The 10,875-nt window shown below is 40.0% G+C and overlaps 1 protein-coding gene across 1 annotated transcript; it reads right to left on the bottom strand.

Moving 5' to 3' along the window:
• Positions 1–1,129: 1,129 nt before the first annotated feature.
• Positions 1,130–5,249, bottom strand: LOC121295267 (SLIT and NTRK-like protein 2). Its single transcript, XM_041219715.1, has one exon. The coding sequence runs from the start codon at positions 4,697–4,699 to the stop codon at positions 2,168–2,170; it is 2,532 nt and encodes an 843-aa protein (XP_041075649.1). The 5' UTR covers positions 4,700–5,249; the 3' UTR covers positions 1,130–2,167.
• Positions 5,250–10,875: the final 5,626 nt, after the last annotated feature.

The raw sequence follows: 10,875 nt of genomic DNA, 5'->3' as shown, positions 1-10,875 counted from the left end.
GCACACACAGCAATCCGTGTTGTACTGTTATTTTTTAGCTCTTATGTAACCTGTTATCTGAACTGCACCGTGACTTCAGCAAGCACAGGCACTTGATCCCCTTACATGTGGTAAATCAGAATGATATTTGCTGGATTTGAACCAGGTTGCTAAGGCTATACATTAGTGGAATACAGTACTTGCTAAAGAATGTCCTTGCTAAGTAGTCATTTATATCTATATATCTATCTATATATATATCTATATATATATATATATATATATATATATATATATATATATATATATATATATATATATATATATATGACAACTGCATATATTTCCTGTGACGATATTTTTTTTTCTTATTAGTAAAAAGCATAGATAAGTTATTTAATTATCTGTAAACCGAAAACAAACGTTGCGATCTGTGCAAGGCTCTTTCAGATAAATGAAGAAGTTCTAGTGACATGCTGGGGAATGCTGTGCTGCCCTTTCCACATCCCTTCTGTATCAGCACTCTGTCTGTTTCTGCTGTGAAAGTATCACTGTAACCCAACCAGTTCAAACAATTCACCTGGACTGGGAATTATTCACTGTGTAAAGGGTCTGAGCAGCAACATGTAACGAATGTATTATAGATTACATTTAAACATGATGTAAACATATTATATTGTTAAACGAATGACTCTTCTCCGATACTAATGCGAACTAAAAGTTATACATTAATAACAAACATCTGTACATGATACATTGCGCTATTGTCAGCCTTGCTACTTAAATACCCGTAATTAACCACATGAAAACTGCCTTAACTGAGTCTAACATTCAACAACCCAGAATCCACTGGACCCAGAGGAAACAAGTTTAGACAAAAAAAAAATCGGATTTATACTCAAGCTTTCACGCTTGTGCTTCCACGGTCCCATCTAACTTTCGCCTAACGATAAAAGATTATTATGTGTGGAAACCTATTTCTGAAAAGGAAACAGTGCTCTTCATTCAAAGCCCATTAATTGCTTTGGTTGGTGACTGAAAAGATTGGTCTACTTCGCATGCAAACCACAAACCCAGTTGCATAAGGATTTACAAGAGAGGAAACAAAAACAGGGTTTGTTGGATATAAGGGGTTTTTGTGTTAAAAAAAAAAAAAAAAAAAAAAAAAAGTTTGCCAACCCTATCAAGTTGATGTCTAAGATGACGCAACTCCGATGAGTTAAAAAAAAAAAATTATAAGCCTGGTGTTGTTAGATACATATAATAAGCGATCGGGCAACACGCAAGTCACTTGACCCATATATTAGTTTATATAACTATGATTACAGCTGCGAACATCGGACATACTGAATGCAGAACAGGACAATTGCGCATTGCATCCTACTCTTGTCTAGCAGCATGCAATAAGTGAATTACAAGTTTAAATAATTCTCTATGGCATTATATATCCAAACCCTTAAAGTAATGATTGCCAACAGGCAACTAAGTAACTGGGCTGCTGCAGTGAAAATTCAAATGCAGCTCTCAACCCGTAGTCGCGCATGGAAAATGATTTACACTCCACATGCAAGGCTCAAAAGGGGTGAAAAATGAACACATAATTCTGCATCCATAACTCAATACGTTTTGAGTTTCGTTTAATGCATTTGACATATAGGTCTATTTTTACACATTGAGTTTCATAAAATACAACACATATAAAACCTTCTCAGAGCAGAAACGTTAAGATATTGGATATTAAGCGCAAAGGCACTTTCGAACAGAAGGGGACGCCAAGTGAATGTGACTGGGAACTCTTGTCAGCAACACCATTATCTGTTATGTACAGGGCAATTCCATTCAAACAACCCGATTCCGTTGTGTGTGTGTGTGAACATGAGCATAGGCATAAAAAAAAAAAAAAAAAAAAAAAAAAAAAACCGTAAAGATGAATCATACACTTTTTGTGAGAATTGTTGCTCTTGTGTACGTTTCAAATGGTGGATAACAAAAATAAGTTAAACATTAAAAAAGTAGCGTGACACCTAGGACTGCATTATTAAACATCTCCATTGTACGGCACAGATAGAGAACGGGGGTAGCTCATATCACGCTGTCCACGCGTTTCGCGTGCTGTGCGTGTTCTAAAGTGTTTAGCACATTGTCATTCTATTTTAATACAATAAAGCTGGAGAGATGGGGACTCGTTTCACAGCTGGCTGCTAGCAGTTTGTTTTTTCAGAACTTCGAGGTAGTCGGGTTCCGTCTTTAGTTTTCCTGGGAGCAAAGGATGTTCATTTTTCAATTGCTCTGCATAATATTTCCTGGGGGTTCCGTACAAAACCGTTTTGTTTAACCGATCTTGGTTGTGGCGCCTGGAGGATTCATACGAGGGTGCAAATTGTCTTTTAGGCAAGGTGCAGAAGTTATAGTTGAAAAGCCCTGCAGTCGGCAGCTCCTTTGCCCTCTCTGCTAGGTTCTGATACAACAGCTCCGTCTCTCTGTTGCCACACGGTTGCTTTTCTATGAACTCTGCTGTGCTTATTGTATAGGCATGGCTGCGGGACTGCTCGTCCTTTTTGGGGTCCATGACACCAAAGCTCAGTTCCTGCAGGTTTCTATAGTAAGCTACTTGCTCTTCTTCCTTTTGCATGTATATGGGGTTTTGACACATCTTACCAACGGGAGGGGGGATGGAGTTATACACGTGGCTCTCCGTTTTGTCAGTGCTGGCCTCCGTGCTGTAGGACCCATACTGCACCTGGTACGAATTCAAGTCCAAATTGTTGGCACTTGTTGCGGCATTCGGGACCCCTTTGCGTCTTTTTAGGACAAAAACAAACAAACCTGCCCCAAAGCAGACTGACAAAATGAAAACGACCAGCAAACCCAAAATGAGAACAGACAGAGGTACCTCCGGGTGGATCTCTGGTAAAGGGCTAGGGGGTGCACTGACAGAATATGGGGCATCAGAGCTGGGACTGACTGTTGCCACCATGGTTGCCGTTATGTCAATGGGTTCTGGGCAGATAGAATCATTTCTTAGGGATCTGAGTAGCCGTCCTGCATGTTTAGATGGAGAGTCGCAGGTGATCTCATTAACCACAACACTCGTACTAGACTGTTCCATCCAGTTCTTGAGTGGCACAATTTCACACGTGCAATCCCAGGGGTTTTCTTGAAGGTCTATTTGAATAAAGGCAGAGAGCTGATCCAAGACCCCCCTCACAGGCAGGTGAGAGAAGTGGTTGTTCCTCAGATTCAGTCTGGTGAGCATGGTACCCTCGAATACTGTGTCGGGTAAAGACCTCAGCAAATTGTTGTTAAGAAACAATAACTGAAGGTTCTGCAAAGAGTTAAAGGTTTGAGGCAGAATCTCTTTGATGACATTGTATTCTAAATACAGATACTGAAGACTCTGCAGCCCCACAAATATGGAGGGGGACAGGCTTTCAATGTAGTTGCCATTGAGATAAAGTCTGCGTAAATTGCTTAAGTTTTCAAAGGCCCCTTCCTGAACAATAGCTATCCTATTGTTTCCTAAGTGCAGTAGCTCCAAAGAGCTGTACTCAAGCAGATCAGTTCTGTACACTGTGTGCAAAAAGTTACCTGTCAGATAAAGTTTCTTTGGATATGAGGGTTTGGGGTGCAGGTCTGAAATGTTGTAAAGTTTCCTTTCCTGACAATTAATGTTCAGTCCGCTGTCTGGGTTCTGAGATGTGCAGATGCAGACGTTTGGACATGTAAATGGCACCGGTGATCGGGTCTGGTAAACCATTATGGGTCCAAATATCTGCTTGTCCCTGCTTGGTGCTGTTACCCGGGGCGTGGGGCGGTTTCTTGTTTTAGGGGGGCGGGTGGCTTTGGGGGACCTCGTTGGGTTGAGCCCCACACGCAGGGTTGGTGACAGACCCTGGAAATGGCTTGAGTCACTTGCGCTTTTCCTGGGGCAAAGGTCTTGCCTTATGAGCTGGGTCACATCCTTCCCATGAAGTCTGAATGGTGTTTCACAGACAATGTCCCCGGCAAACACGGAGATGGTATCCAGCCAGGCTTTGAGTGGGAGCAGGTCACATGTGCAATTCCAGGGGTTCTCTTCTAGCTGGATTTCCATGATGCCACCTATGTGTTCCAGGACCCCAGAAAACGGCAGGAATTTCAGCCTGTTCCCTCTAAGATCCAAATGCGTCAACAGAACAAAGCGGAACACGTTGTTGGGAAGAAAAGGCAATAGATTGTCATTAAGAATCAGCACCTTCAGTTTATTCAGTTTGCTGAATGCCCCTGCTTCGATGGAGCTGATGTAATTGTAATCTGCCTGTAAATACTCCAAACTTTCCAAACCAAAAAAAGTATCCTCTTTAATAATATCCAAGTTATTATTGTTAAGATGCAGTCGTTTCAGAATTTTCAGTCCTGTAAATGCCCCCGTTTTTATCTCTTGCAACCCGTTGTTACCCAGATGCAGGGTTGTAGCATTTGAGTAATTCACAAACTCGTTTGGATACAGTCTGGATAGAAAGTTTCCATTGAGAAAGAGTTGACATATTCTGTTTTGTGTAGGCTGAAACTGGGTTACTGACGTAAATCCCTTGTTTTCGCAATTAATATTCAGAACATTTTCCTTTTCCTCACAGGCACAGCGATTCTTACAAATGTCTTTGGGAGTTTTACGGCTTTCTATCTTGGATGAGAGACCAGTCACCGTTAAAATACTGAGCAACAAAACGCAGTTCAGCATTTTTAAACAATGTTGCTCAGAGCCCCAACATCAACGTGTTGAGACCTTTTCAAAAGTAGAATTTCAGCCAAACTCTAAAGCTCACAAATGCGCCAGGCTCTCCATCGATAGTCTTTCTAGTCCAAAGGCAAACGATGAATAAAGGCAATCACAGCATACAATCTGTAAAGTGGTTCGCTGTAAGCATTGTGTCTGGTGCGCCTCAGCAGTGCTCTCCCTTTGTAAAGTGCAGAACATTCATGCAGCAGTTGAAAGTGTCTCTGAAGAGAACATTTATAATAACAGCGAGATACTCACTGATTGAGAGAACGCAAACATTCTTTCCTTTCTTTCCTTTCGTTGCACCCAGGGTTGGTCATGTTGCACTAAATAAAATAATACTGTTACTAATTTGTATAATTAGTATAAGAATTAAAAAAAAAGAACTACAAATGAAGAACTCTGGTATTGTATGTTCACTCGTAGGATGTTCGAGTTTCCTTAAACTGAGCCCTGGATGCGAGCTGTAAGGTACTTCTTAGAGCCTGACTGGTTCGCTCCCACTGTGAATTTGTTGTGTGCGCTTCGTTTGGATTTGGAGTTTTGCGTCCCTCCTTCAGTCCGAGTTTGGGCAAGCTACGTCACATGGATTGACGGGCAGATTTTGCTGGCAGAGAGAAGAGCGTGTGTATGTTTTCATTGCATTGCGCTTTAAACGAATAGTGCACCTTTTAGCATTGGAGCCGATTTTTGTTTTAGTACCATGCATAAAAAAATAACTGTAAAATATGTACCAGTAATGTCCGCTAGAAGACGCATTTAAGGGTGCTGTGTTTATATACAGCACATTTGTTATCCACTTGGCAGAGTGGCGGTGGATGCGTTGTGTATAGATTATGTATGTGTTTATTTATTTTGCGCAATGACTATTGGCAACTGATTGTGCCAAAGGGCCAGCGGATTGTGCCAGAGGGCCAGCGTATTACCCAGCTCCCCTTAAGGGGTGAACAGCTTGAACTATACTCTCAAATTGAAAACGTCAAATTATTTAAAATGTGACTGAAAGGAAGTGCACTATAAACCAGGAGACTAAATACAAGAAGAAAAGGAACGGGCATCATCATTGGAATTCATTGGAGTTAAAGTTACTGACCCATCAAAGGTGTTTGTTAAAACAAACAAAAAATAATAATTTAGTTTAAGAAATAAACAATTACGTGAATGTATTTATGTATGTATTAATAGCCAACGAAATGCCATTAAAAACAAAACCACTGCTTTTATGAGACAAATCTGATCTCCATAATAACCTTTGAACAGCAGATATAATTTGAGCAGCACATATTAAATTGAGCTGTTAGATGGCAACACAATTGGTCAATTGCAGTGTACCAGTGATTCAGTCACATTCTGGACTAAAATGCGGACTAGAAGGTCCTGCATAGCTGTAACTAAATCGTGATCGCAGCGCACAAAGCAGATGATCCCAGTGCTTGGGCTAACTAACCAGAACAAGTGGAATGAATTAGACCGACAACGAGGACTGCCTTTTTCCTCTGTCACGTTTGGGCAGTACAGATCAGTGAGAATACAGAATAAAGTCTATCGCTTTATATATATATATATATATATATATATATATATATATATATATATATATATATATATATATATATATATATATATATAGTGTGTGTGTGTGTGTTTAACTTGATTTAAAAAAAAAACAATAATAATAAAAAAAACGGTTTCCTATGTGAGCCAATTTCTGCAAATGTCTGAGCAGAATTGTGAATTCTGTAATAATTTCTGCGATTGCAGAATTGCGGATTTATGTTAGGATTAACGATTAAACCTGTTCGTTTATGATTAAAAAAAAATGTTGTAGTGCTGGATGTAATGATGTATGCTACTAATACTCATAACTTTCAATGCAATTCTTGCAATTTGGTCATCGAAGTGCCTGTGAGGATCATGGGATAGTGGAGTAAGACATGGGGTTGCAAATCCAGAACAGAACACACGCGTGCTGATGCAATATTTATTTGAGCTTCCGTTACAGAGACATTGTGAGCAGACACGGCAGCTTGTGTTCTCGATGAAATGTTCTCCCGCTGTTCTGCAAATTCTCTTTAATGCTCAAGGTTCTCTCTTCGCTCTCCAAGGTGTACAAAGCAGCCAACGCGGCCCGGGGAATAACAAGTCATCTGTACCGGAACGTGAGTGCTAAGAAATGTGCCGAATCTATTGAACAAACAATAAATAATCATGGACACAAAGCAGGGGGTGTGCTTGTTTGATTCAAAATAAATGCAAAGGAAAACAAGAGGGAGCAGCATCACAAGGATATATACAGTGTGTAACGAAGCAATTTTACCAGTGTGCTGTCCTGTGCTTCTAAAAGCGTTATTCATATCATTGCGCACTGTAATCATTATTGTTCGTTTATTTGACTGGGTTTGTCAATCTGAGTAGATGAAACACAAAATATATTTAATTGGCGTACTTTTCGTTCTTCCTCAGTCTCCAAAGTAGAAATAATTTAAGAGATAACCTACTCCAGCATCCATGGAAGGAACTAGAAGAAAAAGGGTAAACGCTGCTGAACTTGGAAATATTAGACAGTGCCCGTTTGTATTTAACTTAGATATATGTATCAATCCTGACTGAAAGCGGACGTCTCTTGATTATTATGCATGTAAGAGGTTTCAGCACTATTGTCTGAGTGTCTTACCCCCTCATCCAAACTAAACGGCCGGACACGTCTTTTATTCTCACACTAGTCAATTGAGAGAACCAGTCATGCCGCATTCCCATATATTGACTGTCACTGGACACCGAGAGGACGCCATTCAGGGATTAACATCGGGTCAGTGATCTGGACACAGGGAGCCCGGGAGGCCTGGGCTTCTATTGTGCGCTATATAAAAGAACATATGCAGGCTGTTCTTTATTTGCACAGCTTGCATTTGGACAAGCATCTCATGCAGAAACGCCCTGCAAGGTTTTCTCATGTTCTTCTTCTGAAATGCGGTCAATGTAAATGGGGGAGTGCAATGCAAATGCTCGCTCCTTTCAGTTCTCAGCCGTGCAGTCTTCCTCTTCACATAGGTCTCTGAAGCGAGAACTCGGTGCCAAAATATACAAACCAATGGAATAAAACAAGTACTATACATAGCATGACACTGCAATTGTTATTGTGGGTGTAGGACCCTGACAAATATTCTTAGGTGAATAGACTACTATCCTTTATTATTACCTGTATTCTGTATTCAGATTATTTAGTAAAATGATGCTACTCAGGAATATTTAGTTTAATAGTCACTTTAGAAAAATGATGTTGGTGATAATAAATTATGAACCGTTATAAAATGAAATGCTTTAGAAAAAAGAATTTTCTAATTGCTAATAGAAAGGGCTAATAAAAAGCTGCTTGGCATGGAGTGCACCCACATAGGCAGGGGCTTCTCTAGCCAATGCAGAGTGCAGACCCCACAAGCCATGGCTAACACGATGATGCAACACAAGCATGCCCATAAGCTGTGCTCTAGCAGGAATAGCACCATTCCTCAAAGATGTTAACACTCACTATCAACTACTAACTTGATATGGGATATCGTTTTTGATACACCATTCAGGTTTATTTAATGTTTATTACAGGAAAGCAGGGCAATGCATTGTAAAGGTAGCTAATGCATAATAATGCATAGGCAGGCATTTGCCTTTCTCCTACCCTTTCAAATCAGTCTCGTGGTTCTGAATCTGTTATTCCATTAGTCCGAGTTTATGCCTGTACTTTGTTTCATGTAAAGTTTTACCCATATCTGTTGTAAAGTCTACTATGTAGTTAGTTTAGACTGTCTGGTGATTCAATGTACAGTAGTAATAAAGGTTTACCAGCCATTCAAATGGAATCATTTCTAAAAGTATACAAAGCATTTGATTTTCAGAGCAAGACCATTTAGTCTTCATCACAATGATCATCTGCTGTGTTGACCTCATCCATTTAATTGAATCGGAGAAAAGGGAACTATAACAAAAAAAAGAAAGTTTTTCCAAAAGACCATTAATTGAAACTTGTCAGTATTTCACACCAGGAAATGCATTCTGATATTAGGGGATCAGTTTAAACGTCGTGCTTCCACAAATGCCATGTCATGAATGACGAAGACTAGCACAGTCCATTGATTCTACCATCGTGCCCTTGACATTCTTGCATGCAATTAATCCACCGAATCCAGTCAAAGTAGATTATTTAAACAAATACAACCCCAGCTAAATTAGCATTATGAAGCAGTTCCTACTTTCAGGCTTTTACCCTTAAAAACCAAAACTTACAAACATGAGACTGCTGCAGTATTCCTGTAATGTGTCTTGCAACATGTTTGAGTGTCATATACTGTACTTTACAGGCCGTTTCTACCCCTGTGCCATTCACATTGTCTACTGTACTTCCTCTAGTCAGTCAGGGACCAACTCATCTCGTGAAAAGTTTTCAAAACAATTTTAGCAGAGCATTATCTCTTAATTGTACGCAGGGGTTGCCAGTCAAGAATCCCTATAAGTTTCTAAAACAAACAGATTTCCCAATGCTTCCTCCCTTCCCCAGTGTCTGAGTAAAAGATTCCACTATCTATAGCAGACAGACATTGTCGTTTCTACTCACAGAGACAGATAAGTCCCTGGTATCTGCACTCGTAGTTTCAGGAGGAGGTAAGCTCCCCAAGTAGGGCTTCGTAAGTGGGAGTGTATGAGTGCTGTTCAGTTCATTCTTCCCCAGTTTTCTCAGATATGTGCACAGTGGCTAGAAATGGGCATGGATCCCAGACTGACATCTTGCCATTCTTGGAGTGAATGCAAACTGAGTTTGGTCAGCCAGTATATGTTCAGTTTCAGGTTTGAGTGATTTTGGTCATTTCCATGCAACAGTGGAATCAGTGAGCTGGTTCAAAAATGGGACTTTTAAACACTATGTCCATCTGAGCCCCTCTATAAATAATCCTGTGCCTGCATTCTTTCATGCCCCAGTTGAAATGTCTTTAGATTTCATCGACAGACTTGGAATGTACTATTAGAAGGACTGACAGATCTGGTAAAGACAAAGCTGCTACTTGGAGAATGCATTCCAAACCCATTACTATCAACATCCTCATCATCAACTTACTGTTGTACATTTACATAAACTATTCAAAATATCTATTTTAGCTTGTATTTGGAGACATTATTTTAAAGCCATATACAGTAGCTGGAATTTCATACAATTTCATTAGCTATCTTTCAGCATTGCAAAACGCCCGACACCAAATCAAGCCCATGGATCAAGCAGGTAACCTTACATTACAGAGCCTGTTCCCACTTGAAATCATCAAGGCTGAGTTGAGGTGAGAAGCATGATCTGCTGGCTGCTTTGACTGCATGCAGTGCCTTGAACCAGACCTGCATCTCAATTACCCACCACAAATCATTTCCTTAAAAAAAGCAGAGTGCAGAATATCTGAAACAAGCATCCCGTTCTACTGCACCCTCAAAAAACATGGATATAAAAGTATTTCAATAACTATTTATGCAGTGACAGTTATTATGTTTGTGCAGACTGTTATTTTTCTTTCTTGGGAAACATTTGGATGTAGGGATCATAGAATGACTCTTTCTGGCCTGCGACACTTTGTAAACACAGAGACAGTCAACAAGAATCAATCTGCTCAAGGGCCTGGAGGTGGAAAGCAGCAGGGAAACCGTACAGTACCTGTAGCAACAAAGGCTTAGCAACTCCCTAAGCATGGGATTATTATAAAGAGGAAAACAGTAGGGTGGTTTGGAAAGGGTTGACTACTAAAAGCAGACTGCACAGACCAGAGAGCTATGGATCCAGGCATATAACATCTACATTTTTTTTTAAACCACAATGTTGAATGAAAGGTAACTCACAGAATGGGGTATCAAACAGATAAAATTATAAATAGTATGAACATGTAGAGGATTTACAATATCCCTGTAAATGCCAACTTAACTTCTACTGAGATCAGACTCACAATATTCAATATAAAATATACCGCCGCACTCCCCTTGACACTGCTGTTGGGAGACACAGCTAGAGACTGCTATTTGTCTTCTGCTTTATAAAAGAGAATGCAAGTGGTAGTGGAAGGACATAATTGGATAAGTGAGAGTCATGACCAAAAATGCATTATTACCAA

The sequence above is a fragment of the Polyodon spathula genome, chromosome 20 (genome assembly GCF_017654505.1).
Source record: "Polyodon spathula isolate WHYD16114869_AA chromosome 20, ASM1765450v1, whole genome shotgun sequence".
NCBI classification, from domain to species: domain Eukaryota; kingdom Metazoa; phylum Chordata; class Actinopteri; order Acipenseriformes; family Polyodontidae; genus Polyodon; species Polyodon spathula.
Note: the sequence above shows the minus strand (reverse complement) of the source record. Positions and strands in the feature narration are given on the sequence as shown.

Coding starts and splice junctions, on each gene's coding strand:
- LOC121295267 (XM_041219715.1), bottom strand. CDS start 4,699: ATGCTGAACTGCGTTTTGTTGCTCAGTATTTTAACGGTGACTGGTCTC.